The 20,221-nt window shown below is 36.0% G+C and overlaps 3 protein-coding genes and 1 long non-coding RNA gene across 4 annotated transcripts; 3 read left to right on the top strand and 1 right to left on the bottom strand.

Annotated features, from left to right (window-relative positions):
- Positions 1 to 3,727: 3,727 nt before the first annotated feature.
- Positions 3,728 to 7,253, top strand: LOC112705687 (lysine histidine transporter-like 8). Its single transcript, XM_025756596.3, has 5 exons — positions 3,728 to 4,362; positions 4,584 to 4,717; positions 5,704 to 6,131; positions 6,350 to 6,481; positions 6,595 to 7,253. The coding sequence occupies exons 1-5, from the start codon at positions 4,004 to 4,006 to the stop codon at positions 7,081 to 7,083; spliced, it is 1,542 nt and encodes a 513-aa protein (XP_025612381.1). The 5' UTR covers positions 3,728 to 4,003; the 3' UTR covers positions 7,084 to 7,253.
- A 182-nt stretch (positions 7,254 to 7,435) lies between these two features.
- On the bottom strand, positions 7,436 to 9,402 carry LOC112705688 (uncharacterized). The gene is made up of 2 exons (XM_025756598.3): positions 9,107 to 9,402; positions 7,436 to 8,046 (listed from the first exon to the last, which is right to left on the bottom strand). The coding sequence occupies exons 1-2, from the start codon at positions 9,220 to 9,222 to the stop codon at positions 7,839 to 7,841; spliced, it is 324 nt and encodes a 107-aa protein (XP_025612383.1). The 5' UTR covers positions 9,223 to 9,402; the 3' UTR covers positions 7,436 to 7,838.
- Positions 9,403 to 9,746: 344 nt separating this feature from the next.
- Positions 9,747 to 10,676, top strand: LOC140174777 (uncharacterized). Its single transcript, XR_011864441.1, has 3 exons — positions 9,747 to 9,955; positions 10,081 to 10,134; positions 10,324 to 10,676. It is a non-coding gene; the product is annotated as an uncharacterized lncRNA (long non-coding RNA).
- A 3,071-nt stretch (positions 10,677 to 13,747) lies between these two features.
- LOC112705684 (L-ascorbate oxidase homolog) lies at positions 13,748 to 19,107 on the top strand. Its single transcript, XM_025756592.3, has 8 exons — positions 13,748 to 14,393; positions 14,495 to 14,604; positions 15,664 to 15,934; positions 17,053 to 17,155; positions 17,247 to 17,592; positions 17,886 to 18,251; positions 18,357 to 18,435; positions 18,569 to 19,107. The coding sequence occupies exons 1-8, from the start codon at positions 14,232 to 14,234 to the stop codon at positions 18,779 to 18,781; spliced, it is 1,650 nt and encodes a 549-aa protein (XP_025612377.1). The 5' UTR covers positions 13,748 to 14,231; the 3' UTR covers positions 18,782 to 19,107.
- The last annotated feature ends 1,114 nt before the right edge of the window (positions 19,108 to 20,221 follow it).

Raw genomic sequence — 20,221 nt, 5'->3', positions numbered from 1 at the left:
ATTGGTATTAAGTCGATATTCATTGGTGGTTCATCTCCAACATTTTGTCAAACTCTTTTGTATCCGACACTTTATAGTGAATCTTTTGAGCCGCAGGGTCGAGAGACAAAGGAGAAGGTAAGACTTGGGCAAAGCCAAATTGTTGAGCTACATATTGAGGTGAATAAACAACTAATTTCTTTTTGAGAGCCCATGTCGACTCATGAGGTTAGCCGACAGGGAGAATTGGAGGAGTTAAGATCCTAGCCCACATATCATCGACTGTTGCTTAGTTTTTTTGCTGGAAGCTAGTAAAAGAGTTAAGGCATGAAACAGAACCAGGTCAAAATGTGAATGGATTTGGGAAATAAGAAATATTTTTATCTTCATTGATGTTAAATAGAACCCTAACAAAGTGTCAAAAAGCACCAATGGGAGACATGGTTTTTGGTTTTATCCGAGAAAACTGGAAAAGGCAAATACCGTTAATTAGAGTGTTAGGAACTTTTGAGCCAGAGGTTGTGAGATGAGGTTCAAGAACATCTTTGAACCATAAATTTACAACCCAAAAGGGACCAAAAGGATTTATTGAAGGATTCCCTTAACGAATTTCATCAACAATCAAAGAAAGAGTTTCATAAAGTTGACACAAGATCAAGGCAGGAAGGTCAATGAGTTTTTTCTGATGGAGCACAATGGCCAGGGGCAAGTAGTTTATCTTTTTAATTTGGACTGACTTAGAGCAGAAAACAAAAAGAATTGAGTAGTAAGAGAAAAGTTACATGTTCACTATCAGAAAATGGATCTTCGTCAGAACTTATATTGTTTTGAATGATGCTTGATATGGAATTCGAATCAAAGTTGATATTAAATCATCTTTAGGACAATCGGTCCACCATGACACGAATTGACCATCAACTAGTAAACCGGTCAGAGTCAAAATGTCCATCAGAGTTAGACCCATTATTCCATAAAAAAATAAAAGTTATTAGTGGTAGGGCACCAGAAGTACAGACTAGCCCCTAGTAAAGGAGCAATATAAGAGAGATCAAAGGTAGCTAATTCTAAGGTATGCACAATATTTAGTGATTCTCAAATCGACTTATATGTAGGTGTGAGTTAAGATATCCAGGTCGAAAAAAGAAGACTCAAATTCCTAGGGGGAGCAGTTCTAAAAATTCAACCAACAAAGTATGAAGCATTGACATTTTTGCAGAAAACCAATGATAAATGCTCTGATGGTGATGGAAAGAAAGAAGAAACAGAATCAATTTGTTATTGGGTTGCCAAAGGACCTAAGAAGGAATACAATACTCCATTAACTGAGAATGACAGAAATACTTGGCGACACCAGAAATTATAGGTTTCTGCATTTGGGTTTGGGGCTCTCAAAACTCCATCTTCATCATATAAATGCGCTATTTTAGCCACTAATGGAGGAAGAGGAATGACTTTATCTCCTTTGCAAGAATGAGAAACGGCGGCCATGGGTGCTGAAGAAGAGAATGCGATGATGATGGTTGGCGTAGAAGTTGAATGAAAGAGCAATTGAGAAACTGCAGAAGGCATGTCGCTCAGAGAGAAAAGGATTATGGTTTTCAAGAAGCAAGTTTCTTGAAAATTGGGGATGATTTGATTTAATTTGAGAAGCAATGGTGGAATCATCTATTAAAAGAACAAGTCATTAAAACCCAAGGGACATTATGTGTTCTTAGAAAAGTGCGCGTCATTTTAAATGATGCGTAATTGTCCTTTCAAATTTTGAGAATTTGAAAAGGCTGCATGTGTTTGGCACGAGAAATATTAAAACTTGTATTTTTGAACAAACTAATAAGTTTTAAAGGGGTAATTTGTTAGTACAAAAAAAAGATTTTACTCGACAAGAGGGTGTTTCGACTACCAAAGATTTCGACTATAGAAGTCGAGACGGGTAATCTGAAATCAAAGAAAGATGGTACAAAGAGTGTAGAAGTGAAAAGGTAGTTATTGCTTTTCTTGAGCATCAAAACTTGCTACTCGACCGTCAAGACTGAGTGGAAAATATGGATGCGAAATTTAAGGAGCAAATTAAAGAAATGTGGGATTTGAAGACCAAGGAAGACGTGAGGGTCAAAATCTGTAGATCAGGATTCTTCATGGTCAAGGTAAGGTCATGGTTGAGAAAAATGAGGAGGTAAGATAGTGGACAATATGCTCCATGGCAAGTCTATCTCTATGGTATATAAATAGGAGAAACTTAAAAGAGTTAGGGGACTTCAATCAAAAACACTAGATAATCATTACATAAACTCATAAAATTTTCAATCTCCGCGACGCAATGGAAGAACATGGAGTACAAGTGCATGTGAGTGTCAGAAATCAATTTTTAACTTGTTTTCTTTTGTTTATTTGATTCATTTTCGTTTATTTTCTTTGCATTTTATTATTATTTTGCTTTAATCAATATTTATATTTTCGTTGTCTTCTTTATTAAATTATTTATTCCTTTGTTAATTGATTTTTTTATAATTCTATCACTAGTAATTTTAATATAAAATTGCTTTAATATCGTAATTAAATAATTCTCGAATCGAATTTATTATTTTTTTTCAGAAGAGTTATATCTATTCTTCAATACTTAAGATCTTGATATAAACTCATTTTGATATCATCTATCGATGTCAACCAAAACATGAGTGAAACAAAAACATTTTAACATTTTGTGCTACTGACGCTATATTATTAGTAATAATATCATGTGTACAACGTAGCCTTTTTCATTCTAAAATCGAAATGGTCATGACAACCTGACAAGAATTCCAGATATATACCTGCATGTATTTGCAAGGAAATTTCGGTCTATATACATGGTGTATATTTTATACTTATAAACACATGTCCACTACTATCTCAACAATAAAAGTAGTGGTGGGGAAAAAGAATACATGCATGCAAAAGCATAGAAATTTCGGTCTATATGGTGGCTTTTTAATTCTAAACTCAAATAATAAAGGGTAAGAAATATCTTTGGTACTCTTGCATTGAATAAATTTGGGGATATTAATTAAATATTATGAGCTATTTTTTCCCAACAATAATCGACTGAATTTTTTCCCCTTAAATCTCTTTCTTTTTTTTTATGTATAATAGCAACCATAATCCTTCAATTATTTCTTTTGTTGTTATGTTAGTCACAATCGCTTAAAAGTGCCTTTGGTTTAGTTTGTATGTTTATTTTTTATTTTTATTTTTATTTTTATTGTAAGTGTAAACAAAACATTAAATTAAAAAAATCAAGATTTCATTGTTTTTACAATTTTTTATACAAAATTTTTAAAACAAAAATATTAAAATTAAAAAGAAAAATAAAAAGAATACAAACCTAACTCACCTTTAGCCATTGTCATTTGTCGTTCCACTATTTTCAGTATTTTGTAATAAGTTTTAGAACATATCCCATGCTTTATTTCAATTTTATTTTATTTTAGGTTTTACAAAATATTATATTAGTATTTGTGAAACACACGTCATAAAAAATGATTTGAAAATAAAGACAAGATTTATCACTTTAATATTTAATTTTAATTTATTTTAAATTTATATAAGCTGACAAAATTTAATTAGTTCTTCAATAAAGTAAAATCATCTTTTCAAAGTAAGATCGATCTTATTTCATCCATCATGTTTAAAGCAAAATAAAATTTAAAATCATTTCACTTCATGGACATATCATATTTGAAACTCCATAAATGCTCTCCTTGGAGGAGTTGCTCTATGGACTTCAAAAGAAAGCGCACCCACTTTAGGCCTTCATCAACCTTAGTGGAATTGTCAAAGATTCATTCAACATGCTCAACAACCAAAGAAAGACTTATGTTATATGAGTAGCAGTCATCAGAAGACGGAATGAAAAGAATATGCGACATGCATGGGACACTTATTGATCCCTTTACTTGAACTATATATATATGTAGGAGAGTAAGCCAACACAAATAATACTCCAACAACCAGTAAAAAAAATTGGCAATCATTAACCACTATATATATGGAGGAGGAAGTTGTTGAAGTGATGAAGAAGAGTAGCAGAGCCTCTCCGGCCATGTCTTCTACTACTCATGTGCATTCTCCATCCATGGTGGATTCGGCACCCAAAACTCCTAAAAGCCCGTTTGCAACTCGTTTTATGAACACTCCCTTGGCCAGCCCCATGAAGAAGGCCTTTGAAAACATACACGGTTACTTGGAAGAAGTTGGGCGCTTCACTAAGCTTGACCATCAAGATGCCTGGCTTCCTATCACCGAGTCGAGAAAGGGAAACGCATATTATGCTGCGTTTCACATTCTCAGCTCGGGAATTGGATTCCAGGCCCTTGTTCTTCCCTTGGCCTTCACTAATCTAGGATGGTGGGTTTTCATGTTACCTTATAAATTTCTGCTGTGGTTATTTATATTGTAAATACCGTTAAAAAAAAGGAAAAACTACATAACCAATAAAACTCAACCTTTATTCAGTTAATGATTATGATCCATTTAAATGAATGTAAGAAACACATTTGTTGCATATTTCCGTGATATAATAGTACTGTGAACAACAATTTAAGACTGTGTCGTATATGTTGATGCAGGATTTGGGGAATCATATGTTTGTGTGGGGCTTTCATGTGGCAGCTCTACACGCTATGGTTACTAATTCAGCTCCACGAATCGGAGAGTGGGGTGCGCCATAGCAGGTACCTCAAGCTTGCAATGGCAGCATTTGGTAAGCACTAAGCACAGTTATATTAGCTTTTTAGCGCACTAAATTTTATTTAATTTATTATTTATTCTGAGAGTTGTAAAGGGTTGGCAATGGGTAGGGTTGGTAGAATTTAGACTCTATTCTAATCCTATTTGAGGGTTGAAATTTTTTTTAAAATTTTACCCTATGTTACCGATGGTTGAGAATTTCTCAACCCTAACCCTACCCGCACCTTAAAGTTTTAAATCCTATCCTACCCGATTCTATCGGTAGAAAAATAAAAAATTTTAACAAAATATAAATTCAACCATTCTAAATTTCATACATATTAATAAAATATAAAATAAAAAATTAAGTTCAAATTAAAATTAAAAATATAAAATCTTAAAGAAATTTAACATAAAATTACAAATAATATGATTATCAACTAATTTAGTGGTTACTTCAAGTTTTTATAAGAAAAATATTGTGGGTTCAACGCTCATTTTCTTCACTACATACATAACTTTTACATATATATTATATAATATATTAGGAGTGCAGATAGGATAGGGTAGGATAGAGTATACCCTGAACCTGTACCCTACCCTACCCGCAAGCGAACTCACACCGCACCTATCCGAACGGATTGGTCCGAGTTGAGTACCCGTAGGTAGGGTATAGATTTCCAGCCCTAAGTTGTAGTCTTGTAGATCTTTGTTAAGTACCTATATATAATATACTTGAAACTATAAACTTTTATTTTATTTTTTTATCAGTCATATATAGTTGAACCTTTTTCTCTTCTTGAAGAAAAAAGAGTTTTGTTGTGGTATTTAATTATCCGTACATCTATTTAAAACTCTGCAAGTAAGGGGTACTTTAGCATCCACCAAAGTTCATTATAAGAAGTATTATTTTGAATAAAATTTCAGGAGTAATAATGCAATATTTAATGGCTTGTACTCAATTATATAAACTGTTCAGATTAAATGACACACATGTTGATGTTATGAACGAAATTGCAGGAGAGAAGCTAGGAAAATTGCTGGCACTGTTCCCAATCATGTACCTATCGGGTGGGACGTGTGTGACCCTCATCATGATCGGAGGTGGCACCGTGAAGATATTCTTTCAGATTGTGTGTGGAGAGGGATGCACCCTAAGCCCACTCAGCACCACAGAGTGGTATTTGGTGTTTACTTGCACGGCCATTTTGCTTGCTCAACTTCCCAACCTCAATTCAATTGCAGGGGTTTCACTTATTGGAGCCATCACTGCTGTGGCTTATTGTGCTCTCATATGGATTGTATCTATGGTCAAAGGCACCCTCCCTCATGTATCCTATGATCCACCAAAGGGTCCATCAGAGTTCACTAGCACTTTTTGTGTGTGCAATGCTCTTGGCATTATAGCATTTGCTTTCAGGGGTCACAATCTTGTATTAGAAATACAGGTAATGTTTAAAAGAACATACCTTCTCCGTTTGTTAAATATCAAGATCGCTACTGACATGTAAATGTTTTCTTGTTAAGATAATAACTAAAATGTTGACACGTGTTATGTTAAGTAGTTTACTCAAATATGTCAAATCATATAATAATTCTCACTATCATCTTCATATTAAGACATTTTTCATGCGATACAAAGTACAATTAAGTGTCATTGTTGCAGGGGACAATGCCTTCGGATGCTCAACAACCTTCCCGTTTGGCCATGTGGAGAGGTTGCATGTTTGCCTATCTAATAATTGCCTTATGTTTGTTTCCCCTTGCCATCGGAGGTTATTGGGCTTACGGAAATTCAGTAAGTGCATCCTACAATCTCATTCAATAATAATAGCTCATGTTTCCAATGACTGGCTTAACAATAGACCAATAGATAAAATAAATAAATGATGGCGTGATCTTTGAAATCAGATACCTCCCGACCAAGGGATGTTGAGTGCCTTGTACAAGTTCCACCAACATGATACATCAAAGTTGATCATCGCTTTGACAAGCTTGCTGGTCGTCATCAACAGCCTCAGTTCCTTCCAAATCTATGCAATGCCAGTGTTTGACAATTTGGAATCAAGGTACACAATCATAAAGAACAGGCCTTGCCCCAGGTGGCTAAGAATGGCCTTGAGGGGATTCTTTGGATGCTTCGCCTTTTTCATCGCCGTAGCTTTACCCTTTCTGCGAAGTTTGGCAGGTCTTATCGGAGGCATTGCCCTGCCTATAACACTAGCTTACCCCTGTTTCATGTGGGTAGAGATTAAGAAACCAAAGATTTATAGCATAAATTGGTGTCTAAATTGGACGCTAGGAATACTTGGTATGGTTCTTAGTGTAATGGTTGTCACAGGAGCCATTTGGAGCATAGTGGCTCAGGGAATAAAATTCCACTTCTTCAATCCACAGTAAGAACATGAAATGTACCACCTCCCAGGATGCATGGCCAAGCATGCAGAGCTAACATTTGGGATGTTCCCAATGGCCGTTACAGATAAATTTCGAGAATCATTATACAATCATGGGAAAACATCATTCCAGATGTTGGAAGTAGAATAAACTTAATATTTGGCATCGCCCTACAAATATTACATTACGAAATCACAATCTGAGACAGGTCATGAAACAGACAAGCATAATTTCACTTCTATTCTTCATATATGGCCAACAAACCAGAAATCAACCTAGCAAAGCTCCAACCTTAGTTACCTTACTGAAAAATAATACACCTCTAAAACTCAACTGTCTAGCACACATGTTGTCATTACACAAGAAATCATCTGATGGTATTTTAACTTCCCAATGTAAGACTTACAAGGGGTCAAAAGCTCAATAGTAACTTGCATTAGTAGCACTTTGTATACAGAAACGTGAAAAGAAAAATGAAATGCAAATATATAGATACTTGATGATACCCTAGCACTACTAAGTTACACCATCTCCCATAGTGATCTACATCAGCAAGTTGGATAAGCACATGTTGACACAAGATCGTCAATTATGTACTTGTTTGACTTGCTATAGGTTGAATCAAGAGTTACACAAATCCAATTATGAATATGAAGCTGAATCAATGGAAATGGTCAAGAATGGCCATGATCCCTACTCCAGGAAAAGGAGAGAAGGGACAACAGGAAACATGCCAAAGATCAAGACTTGACACCATTTTACATTGACAACGGGAGAAGCATTCTTCGTTTCTTTCTCCTTGCTAGTCTTACTTGCTTTGTAATTTTCATGCATAAAAGCAACAACACCGTAATACAAACTAATATAAAAGCAAGCCGGATGTGCTTAAAGTACAACGAGACTACTGAAAAAACCAGGAAAGCTAAAATAACAAGTTCCCATATTACAAAGACCACGACATCCACCCTGTGTCACAATAAAGAAGAAACGAAAGGCATCAATATCATCATATAATGCTATGTGGGAAAAAGAATTGCATTGGTAAACAAACAGCAATTATCCGGTTAAAAATCTCTAAAAACGCAGATATTATATGTTTTCACTTTTCAACCCACATCCTCCATACTACAACGTTTCTTAAGTGCAAAAGGTAAAACATGATTGTAGGTTTACAATTTGCAAATTGCAAATGGCTGAACAATCATAATAAGCATTTTCGTTACATAACTCAAGCTTGCAGCTTCCTAAAAAACTGGGTAAAACTAATCTTAACTCTAGAGTCTCCTTTAGAGAACCTATTATATAATCTTTCCATATAAAGTTCACCAAAAAAAGGCAGTCCAATGCACAAGCATCCCGCATTAACACATGGTCTGTGAAGAACCGCACCCAAAGGATATATAATAGACAACCTATCCTAATAATTACATCCGTAGCAACCTACCTGGAGACAACTCAAGCGTTGCTCCAAGACTCCCCTTCATAAAGTTTACTAATCCGTACCATATTTTAGAGAAAGCCCATTTTTCAATAGCAGGCACAACCAAAACGATCCCCAAATCAAGATGTTAAATTGAACAGAAGATGGGCACGTGCCCTGTGAACAATTTGAATAAAGATTCAAATAAAACGCCCAACTGAATTTCCCTGCATCAGCCTGATGATTTATTTTGTTATAACTTAATAATAAATTCTCCCTATCCAAATCATATTAGGAACAGTTTCCGGCGTAATCGCAACCAATTTTTTTAATTTAAAAAACATGAATTAAGGGAAAAGCAGCAAAACGCATTGGAGCTAAACAGGAAATCAGAAGATATTCAAGTAAGCGGTTGAAATAAGAAAATGACAATTGGTGTTTTGATTGCGAGTTACACCATATGTGCAATTATTGCGAGGCACAAACAACAAACAGGGAAAAAGAAAGGAGTTTTGATTATAACAGGCAAAATAATCATAATTTATAAATATATTTATTTTGAAAATTTAGAAAAGAAAAAAAAAAGAATGTTGGGTGTTGGCATACCTGGAAGAGGCGAGATTAGAAGAAGTAGAAGAGAAGAACGAGACAGAGGCCCAGTCATGCTTGGATCGAATCTGATACTCCCTTAGCTGCTCCGCCAGATTCGATCGTGTAATCATGGTACCTTCTCTCCTTCTCTCGTTCTCCTCTCTCAAAGCTCTGATTCTCTCTCTCTCTCTCTCTCTCTCAAACGAGAACGATGACTATGGCGACCTCCCCTTCTTTTGGTCTCCTTTTTCTCTGCAGAGCCAAAAAACTGATGGAGTTTGATTTCATTTGAGTTTAGTCGAGGGCGAACCAACCAGGCAACCATCAAGCAATCTATTTTTATTTTATTTATACTTCTCTCTCAAACAGGCCTTAGGCCCAATTAGTAACATATATTAGCCCAAAGGGATACCCAACCAAAAGGCCCAATGAGTTTGCATATTGTTATCCTCCGTGTAAGGAAGTGGCAGGGTGCAGTAGAGTGAGTTTACCAAATAAAAAACAAAAACTTGTGTCGTAAAGTGAGCTGGTTGTAGATGGCTTCCTCAGGCGGCGGCGAAGGCGTGAGGCCAACAAAGAGGCCGTTAGGGTTTATGAAGCACGCGATGGCAAGAAAGGACAGCTTCATTCAGTGGTTTGCGATGACTGGGATTCTGCTTCTGAGCATGAGATCTTTGGGTCAGAAATACCGAATCCATAGCCTTCAGGAGGAAAACTATACTCTTCAGGAGGAGCACGATTTACTCGCGGAGCGCATCAACAACATCCAGCGTGATCTGCTTCATGAAGCTTCTGAAGACTCCACTGGCGCCTTTGCTTCTCGCCTTCGTCTTCTCTTCTCCGATCACCACTGATCGCTCTTAGGTTTTCTTCTTTCTTTCCCTTTTAATTCCTTTTAGTCTCGTCATTCTTATGAACTATCTGTTACTACCTCTTATTAGCGATAATGAATGGATTGTGTTGTGCTATTGATTCATGTGTAATTTCAGTTAAGAATGAACGGAATTGCACTGTTGAAAGCTCTTCCCAATCTTGCTCTAGAGGTGTTTGTCACTTTGTCTTTAGCTGAGTATTTGTAACTTTGTGAATTGCACTAAATTATGACTAGAGACCTGAGCGGAAATTTTTAATCATAATGTGTGTGTGTGTGTGTGTATTCACGTCTAGCGATTTTATGACTCTACTATTGCTTTAGAAATCAGAACCTTATTATTGTAAACTAACTTCTATAGGGTATTCTCCCAAGTTCAGCATCTGCTTCATGGTTTGAGTTGAATGATAATGGTGGTGGTAAGGGCTAGCAAAGGTTGATCAACATCATGGTGCAGAGAATTAGAACGCATACCATGAGTTGTTTTGTTGATTATGAACCTTTCTGGGGACTTTTGAAATTTGATACGGGATGGAGCTATCTATGTGTAATCGGTAGTAAGGCTTACAAATGCCTGTAAGGGTAGAGCACAACTGGGCAATTAGGACTATGATGATGATGATTTTTGCAATTTATCTCCAAAGTTGGATGTTGGACGTTGAATTTGGACATCTATTTGGAAAATAGAAAGAGATAGAATACTGAAACAGACAACATTCTCTTTTGAGTCTAATTGTTAAAATAATGCAAGAAAAAAATAATGATAAATAAATTTTTGAGAAACAGTAAAGTGAAGACATTAACCAATCTTAGATCCCACCATTTCGAGTCTAATGTAGGGAGAAAAAATAGACCCATATAATGCATCACCCGACACTCATAATGATAAAAGGGATGCCCGGAAGTTATAATGAAAAATATTTACTTATAGCGACGAAACACTAGCAAGTTGCACCCTGCCTGTACTTTGATTAGCAATTTATTTCGAATAAAATAATTCTTTTTCATCTATATTTTCTGACCCTGTCATCTATTATTTTTCTTTATCTGGATTTTAATTTTAATTTTGATCTATATCTTATTTTACCTTCTAGCCCGCAATGTTACTTTAGCATTCTATGATTTGAACGGTGTTTGTGGTTTGTTTGATTCTGTTCAGTTGTAGCTTGCTCCGTAAAATGTAAACCACAATTGTAGGAACTTTATTTGGCATACCTTAAAAGTTTGCATCCACTCCTCACCCACATCTGTGAACAATTGACTTTGAGTGATAATGGAAACATTTAGTGGATCTGACTTTTGAGTGTAAAATGAAAAATCACAAATTAGTTGAATGTATGATATTGTGTTGACTATGAGCGCGATTGCTGGCCTGTGAATTTCTCTCGTGAAGCTATAGGAAACCTGCATTACCATATAGTTGGAATATGGAAAGGTATATTTTGTTAAAGAACAAATGGACGACGGACATGTTCTGACTTATGTTGGTGGAGAATTAGATTGAAAGCGAGTATCAAGAATGCGCCAACCAATGCATCTTAAAAATTGAAAAGTGAGTGGGAGATGCTGCAATGGCCTTCGTTATTACTATAAGATAAATTGTTGGGGGCTAGCAACTTTTTGTATTTTTGACCATCATTTGGCCAACACAAAAATTAAATTGTCATTTTACTAATTCATGTGTGCAAATTCTGAAAAATGTGGGTGCAAATTGTTTTGATTTATGGGTGCAAAATATATTAATTTGTGTGCAAAACTCTAATAAATATAAGTATAAATTATATATTTTTTGTGTGCAAAATATCTGTAAATATAAATACAAATTATTGCTGGTTAAGTGCTGAGTAAAAATGATAATATTTACTAGTCATGTATCATTGCTTTTACTCTAAAGCTCTATTATAGTCTATGGTTTATCCGTTTATATATTGGCAAAAAATGATAATATTGCTTACTCTTCGGCATGATCCTGTGGTAGATTTAACTCCTGAAACATGAGTAAATGACCAATGACGTATATTAGTTAGTTATTTAGTTGACAACAGCGATGTTTGATTAAATAACATTTAAAGATCATCATTTCGGCTATCTGGATTGGTCTATCTCTTACCCCCACTCTATTTTCAGATAAAAACAAAGCTCTTTTAATCAAGTTAAAGGACATAAATCTCTAGTCTGTATAATAAATTCGAGTAAATTTATGTAGTTGCAATATGAGGAGATTAATGAAGTCTGAGTGCGCCTTGTAGCATGTCTTTTTTTCATGTCCAAAAGCTGTAGTTGTGTAACTAAATTAGTTAAAGCTAAATTAATTTTCAAAATAATAATTGGACATTGTTTCATTTATAGATTCTTTTTTGCAATAAAGTGATAATTTACCTTGCAAAAGGAGGATTCTCATTGTCAATACGACGAATTGATAATAATCATTGTAGGTTTTGGTTAGCACTAATCTCTGCACATTTATATGATCGGTCTCCGACATGAAAAAACCAGCAGCGTGTGAATCACATTTTATTTATTTTTTTTTTTTTAACTGCTAAGATCACGTGAACCTTTACTAGCTGGGACACTTGTTTTATTTTACCATAGCACGACTGACTCCAAAAAGCAACACCTTTAACTATTGAATAATTTCTGATTTCTGATTCCATATGACAGTTGTTTTTGTAATTTTAGGCTCACACGAACCAGACAATGGATTGGCTCAAATTTTAACATTTTAATTTAGGTACATTCCTACTAAACATAAATATTACCAATTTTATTAAAATGTACTCGTTCACTTTTAGGAATAGAGTAAGAAATCTAATGCAGGAAAATTATTGTTTCTATTCTTTCTCTTTTGGGGCCATGAGTAGTCCATGACTCTTGAATCAACCTTGTCGGCTCTGTCTGAACTCTGGATGATAGTAACCCATCTTAGGAGGAAAAATGCTAACTAACCACTTGCGAGGTTAATGGAATGAGCAAGGAGATGTCACAAATCACGTAGTGGGGGCATTTGGTCTTTATTTGTGTGAGAATACATGCTATCTAGTTATTTAAAATGTGTTTAACATATAGTATATTTTATACTTATTCAAACTCATTAACACACCAAATTGATCGTATAAGTTCAAACAAAGATTTCCCTTTCAAGGTGTCTTCACCATATTAGACAACGTAAGCATTAAATGATGCATAAGATGATAAGAATATCTTATATCCTTAACTACTTGACCAACCTCTTCCGTTGGAACTTTTGGAAGTATCTCGCTAAATTTTTATGGCTACGCATTCATATTATGCTCGTATTAGTTAAATACCACTTGAAACAGCATGGCAGCCCATTATTAGATGTCTATGTTTCTGTCTATAGCTATAAGTAACAATTATGTTGGATTTGGATGACAATAAGATGAATAGACCGAGTCCGAAAATGAGATGAGGGAGGGAAACAAAAGTCCAGTTTAGAAGTTTAGACTTGAATATACAGGCGCAATTAAGGTTAACGAAGTGAAGTGGAGTCCAATTGATTCTTAAATCAAACAACCATATGTGATTATTTTCCTTAAAAAATGTGTAATTTAAAAAGCATACAGTGATCACACACGTTATTTAATTCAAAATTGACGAATCAAATTGTTTTTCTGCACTTCCATGAAGGGCGGCAATTAGAATCGGTAAGTGCGCAGTGTGTGATTCATCCAAGCCGCTCTACTGAATTCTGAATATGAACCGACTTTAGAATAATTCAAGAAGCAAAGCAACAAAGAGGGCCCTCTGCTCCTCCTCCTCACATGTGAGGGTCCTGGAAGCTGTAAACAACAAAACAAGGTACTTCACTCCTCCCCACCCACATCCACATTAGTAAGCGCAACAAAAACTAACCCATGTGGGAGACAACAGTACTAATCCTGATCCTATTTACTTAATTAACCTCCCTCTCAGGACCCCACGACCGACACTTATTTTCCATTCCTATTTTATTTTCGGTTCTAAGTCCCCCTAGATTTTCCCTCCTTTTTTTATTTTAACATTTTAAAGTTAAACACGGCTACTATGGTAGCATTACACATGCTAACATCACTCCTTCCCTCTGTACCGCACTTAAATGTGTCCCCATTCCTAATCATTTTATGACATCTCCCCTCTCTCACTCACTCACTCTCCTCCCTTTTAAAGTCTCTCCCTCTCAGTCTCTCCTTTACTAACCACAACAAATAGAGTAAGTACAAAGTAGCATCAGAGAGAGAGAGAGAGAGAGTAAATAGAGGGAAAGAGAAAATGCCGCTCAAGTTAGGAGGAGGAGCTGCTGCTTTTGGCGCCTTCCTAGTCCTATGTGTTGGTTTTTCTCTCTTTGCAGTTACCTTGGCTGAAGACCCGTACAGGTTCTTCAACTGGAATGTCACTTATGGTGATATTTACCCCCTTGGAGTTCGCCAAAGGGTACGTACTTGTCAACATTTTTGTTCTCTTAATTACGTTGCATCAATTACATTATGGATCTGATTCAATGTGATTAATTCATGAGATCAACACGTGAACAGGGAATACTTATCAATGGGCAATTTCCCGGTCCAGACATTCATTCAGTTACCAATGACAATCTCATCATCAATGTCTTCAACAGCTTGGATGAGCCTTTTCTCCTTTCCTGGTACATTTCCATTTCTCTCTGTTGAACCATTTGCCACTTTCAGCACTACCTTCCGATCTGCTCTCTCTTTTTCTTTTTTTCCGGGATCACAATACATAAAATCAAGCATAATGACGAAAGTGAAAAGGAACTACAAGCATGTGATTAGAGTGCTTTGTTAAAACAATTAATTAATTAATTAATTAATTCAGCTTTGTGTTGTGATCCTCTGACCACTAATAAGGAGTATGTCTTTATTCTCTTGTCGCTTGCACAATTCTTAGTACACTTCTCTAACACTATGAGAAGCCACCGCATTTCACACTGTGCTGGACCATTTGTTTGGACACGGATCTAGATCTGGCTCATTCACTATTGGTATTATATTATAATATTATAATAATATTCTGAAAGAGAAAGAAAAAGAAAAAAGCAAGACTTATTTAGCTATTACTTCTGGAAAGAGCAAACTAAAGTTACATGGATGATTATGGATATTAGGTGGCGCATCATCTACGACATAGACATAGACATAGACATAGACATAGACATGGAAGCCTGTTGTTATCAGCAAGCTCAAAGCTAAGTCATAATTTGGGGTAATAAGAAAGCGACCAACGTTAGTAGTAATAAAAGGAAGAATTAAGAAAGGGAAAGTTTCTAGAATTAATGTTTGAATTTCTGTGATGCAAAAGTAGGGTGAACAATAATTAAATATTATTAGGGTCCATTTCATTTCATTTCCCTTTCTCGCTTTACTGTCTTCAAGCAAGTATGGCCTATCAACTAATAAGAGTAGATCAATGTCATATAACATAAATCACATGCTTAATTTTTTTTTTTTTAAGATAAAAGAATGAGAAATGGTGGCTGTATCACTTTTTATGTACACATTTCTTTTACGGCATAAATTTTTTTTTTTTCTCACTTCTAATACCAAAAGTGAAAGGTGTGCAGAGAGAAAACTGATGTATATAACATTATTCTAAAAGAATATAATTCAGGTGGAAGAAGGGAAAAAAATAATTGAATGAGTTGCATGAGAATTTCATTCCAGATTTGTATGAATTGAAAATACAGGAATGGGATCCAGCAGAGAAGGAACTCATTTGAAGATGGAGTGTTGGGAACAACATGCCCAATCCCACCAGGGAGGAACTTCACATACATTCTACAAGTGAAGGATCAGATTGGAAGCTTCTATTACTTCCCATCTCTTAATTTTCATAAAGCAGCTGGTGGTTTTGGAGGAATTAGGATCCTAAGCAGGCCTAGAATTCCAGTTCCATTCCCTGATCCAGATGGTGATTACACTGTTCTCATTGGAGATTGGTACAAATCCAACCACACTGTAAGTGTTACACTAACACTACCTGTTAATACTTCATTTCATTTTCCATCCTAGTTTAATTGAATATAGTACAATAATAGTATTACAGTGGGATGAATAACAAACATTTGACTTTTCTTGTGGGGCTTTCGTGGTTGGCAAGTGATTGATGATTGATATCCCCAACTAATTTCGCCTCACAGATATAGTAGCGCAAAAGCAAGAAATAAATGACACCATCGCCCCACCCTAAAATAAAAGACACACTAGCTCACTCTTTTCCTTTATCTGATGTGGCCTAATCGCCACCTCGCGTATTTTTAGGTGAATAGAAGTATAGAACATTCAATTCAATATTACAAAAATAAAATAAATAAAAAAAAAAGAGAGAGAGAGAGAGAGAGAGAAGAAAACGTTACTATATGTCATCAGGGTTTACAAGTGGGCATTGCAGCTAGTACCAGCTTACTCAGCATCATAAAGAGAGACAATGGAGTAAGAAATTAGAAAAGAGTATAATAAAGAAGAAAAAGAGCAATTTACTACTAGGTAGAATCTTTAGTTTTGTTTGTATTAGTAAGTCAAGAGTGTTGAATTGGGACAACCGCCAATGGGTCCAATGAGATGGGTTTGGATCCTTGTAGTCATTAATTGCATTTGTGACTTCTAAATGCATATTGATCCTCGTGCCAAAGGGATAACCTTCATTGAGGAATGAGGATGAACCCCACCTATCCAATTACTCGCATCTTCTCCGACGAATTGGCCACGCGGTGATCTCGCTTATGCGGCGGTATCCACGTTTCGTGCAAATTGTTTTCATAATCATAATAATACTACTACAATAATGAAGACATTTCTTCAATGTTAGATCAAATTTTTCTAGTAAATGCATAGTAATATTTCTAGATCAACAGATACCGGTCGTCCACCAATTCAATACTTGAATCTTCAATACTACATATGATACTTCTTTTAAAACAAATAAATGATGCAATTAGATCTTTTTGTCTTTTTGAAGGGAGCACTTAAATAGTTAAAACTTTTGCTATTACTATATAATGACATTGGGATTTAACTTGAATAATCCTATTTGTCAGTGAATTTTGACAAAATCATTTCCTCTAATGCTAATGCAGACGTTGAAAGCTCATCTTGATAGAGGTAAGAAGTTGCCTTTACCTGATGGCATTCTCATAAATGGTCGTGGGCCTAACGGAGCATATCTCAACGTCGAACAAGGTATGCACTTGTTCTAATAATAATAATATTGCATAGATAGAAATGAGGAGTAATTTTGATGAGGTCAATTTCAATGGTCTTGTACAAACAGGAAAGACTTACAGGCTTAGAATATCAAACGTGGGGTTGCAACATTCGCTTAACTTTCGCATACAGAACCACAAATTGAAGCTGGTAGAAGTGGAAGGAACACACAGCCTACAAACCACATACTCCTCCCTTGACGTTCATGTGGGACAATCTTATTCGGTTCTAGTTACTGCAGACCAACCAGCACATGACTATTACATTGTTGTTTCCACTCGATTCAACTACAAGATCCTCACCACCACTGGAGTTCTTCACTATAGCAATTCTGGGGGCCAAGTTTCCGGTCCAATCCCTGGTGGACCTACCATCCAAATTGATTGGTCTTTGAACCAGGCCCGCTCCATAAGGTATTACAAAAGCGTTCGAAAGACAATAAAAATCAATTCCTTAATTATATTTATTTTATTTTATATTTTTTAATTAGTGTCGGAATAATTGAGTAAAAATTTAGATGTGTAATTATAAATGTTACGTATAAATATTAAGTTCACTTTGGGTTATTTGTTTCCCTAGCATAACTTAAGGTATTACTATTCATTCTTCCATAATCTTATTCTATTAGTTTATCATTCTCTAAATTCTAGTACATATTGCTTATTGCTCACCTTGTAGTAAATGCATATGATGAACTGAATCTCAGGACTAACCTTACGGCAAGTGGACCAAGGCCGAACCCTCAAGGATCATACCATTACGGTTTGATAAACACAACCAAGACCATAATTCTGGCAAGTTCAGCTGGTCAAGTGAACCGCAAGCAGAGATATGCAATCAACAGCGTGTCCTATGTTGCCCCAGACACTCCTCTTAAACTCGCCGACTACTTCAAGATCTCGGGTGTTTTCCGTGCTGGAAGCATCTCTGACAGACCCTATGGTGGTGGCATATACCTTGATACCTCTGTATTGCAAGCTGATTATAGATCCTTCGTTGAGATTGTCTTCCAAAACAATGAGAATATTGTTCAGAGCTATCATCTTGATGGCTACTCTTTCTTTGTGGTTGGGTGAGTCATCACATTCATATATGTCTATACATATATGTTTTTCTTTAGTCTTCTGTTATTGGTCAATAATTTGTTGCCTGAAGTTATTTCAACTATAAAATGTAGTATGGATGGAGGACAGTGGACAACTGCTAGCAGGAACAGTTACAATCTTAGGGATGCAATTGCACGTTGCACAACACAGGTGAGCCAATAATTTTAACAAATAATTTTAAATTCAGAAACATTTAAGTGGTGGTTATGATTTATGAATGTTTATGCAACATGAATTAAATATACTCTAATGCAGTGTTATATTCATATTTGATTGTGAGCAGGTATATCCTTATTCATGGACGGCTATATATGTTGCACTTGACAATGTGGGAATGTGGAACTTGAGGTCTGAGTTTTGGGCACGACAATATCTTGGTCAACAGTTTTACTTGCGCGTTTACACAGATTCAACCTCAATTAGGGACGAATTTCCAGTTCCAAAGAATGCACTTCTTTGTGGTAAGGCAAGTGGAAGACACACACGTCCCCTTTGAGCTAGCAAGGATTATTTGATGGATCCATCCAAGTATCCAAGGCATTCTAGCTTTAGAATATAAAGAGTAGCTAAATTATGTGCTGCTAATTTTATTGTTTTGAGTGCTTTCACCTTTTTATGCTATGCTCTGCTGGAATGTTTGAACATGTGTAATTTTATCTTTGTATGACCCCAGCTCGAGGTCACATTCTTTCCCAGGAAAAAGAAAGAGAGAGAGAAAGAGAGAAAGAGAGAGAGAGAAGCTATATATTATATATTTTTATTCCCTTTGTATTATCTCGATTTTTACTAGCATTAAAAGTAAGGTTATGCAGATTGCAGCAAGTTACCATTTGCACTTTGACATTTGATTGTGTATGATTCAACTACTCAAGTCATTTTTCTGGATTTTAGAAGAGAAACCAGATTTGCTATAAAATATCCAGATTAAGATTGTCCGAAGAAAAGATGAACTCCCAAATCTTGTGTTCGGAAGTTGTATTAAAAAGATCTTTCGAATTTAAACATCAATATTAAGATTTTTAGCCAATCTTTTCAAATAAAAGGTTGACTATCCTTTATGACATATTTAATGGTTCTTGGAGGTAAAATTAACCATCTTCTTAACTTCGAATTTTGAATATCAAATAAATCAGGGAAGAGTCGCGAGAGCTTCCACGCGCGTGTCGCGCCGCTATATGCTGTCCCCTACCCAGGAGCTAGGCTCGGCCCATACAGTACCAGGGAGGAAGCCGATAGCATTAGGAAGGAGAATAAGCTTTCTTCAGGATTTGGCCCGAACTGTTCGGCAGATTCCCACGCATTACGCACCCGTTCGGCTCTTGGGAGAATGTTGATACTCTATTTCGTGTTGACTTATCAAATAGTCTTTATACCGCTAATCATGATAAGTCTACACGCCCAAGTAATGAAAGGGCTGCTGGTGCCTCGTTAAAGTTTTGTGATTATGAGAAAGAAGAAAAAGAGATAACGGAAGAAACTGGATTCCAACACAATGAGGCAGAGGTTGGTGAGGTAGGAGAAGAGTTGTAGATATAATCTTGGAAGTGGATAGGAGGCTTGGTGGTGCGCTGGCTCTAGCAAGGATGAGAGATGTGAGAGGTCTCAATAGTAAAAGGAACAAGGGAGGTACGTGGTGTATCTTGGCCAGAAGAATGAGAAGAAAGTAGTGAAGGCTGGTGTGAGTAAAGAGGCGAGGAGGCAATGCCGGTGAAAGGCGTTGAAGAGGAGATCAAAGAAGAGATAAGGATGGTCCATGGTAACACAGGGAGATGGGATTGTCGAGTTAAAAGGGGTTGGTTGAATGAGAGATCAATTGGGTGATGGGGAGGTTTCAGGTGGGTCAGCAAGGGTGGTGGTCCAATAAGAATAGAAAGTTCATGTTGTGTAGCACCATTGTTTATTAGTTGTGGACTTGCAGTGCGTGGATTAGACAAAT

This window comes from Arachis hypogaea, chromosome 8, assembly GCF_003086295.3.
Source record: "Arachis hypogaea cultivar Tifrunner chromosome 8, arahy.Tifrunner.gnm2.J5K5, whole genome shotgun sequence".
In the NCBI taxonomy this organism is placed as follows: domain Eukaryota; kingdom Viridiplantae; phylum Streptophyta; class Magnoliopsida; order Fabales; family Fabaceae; genus Arachis; species Arachis hypogaea.
Note: the sequence above shows the minus strand (reverse complement) of the source record. Positions and strands in the feature narration are given on the sequence as shown.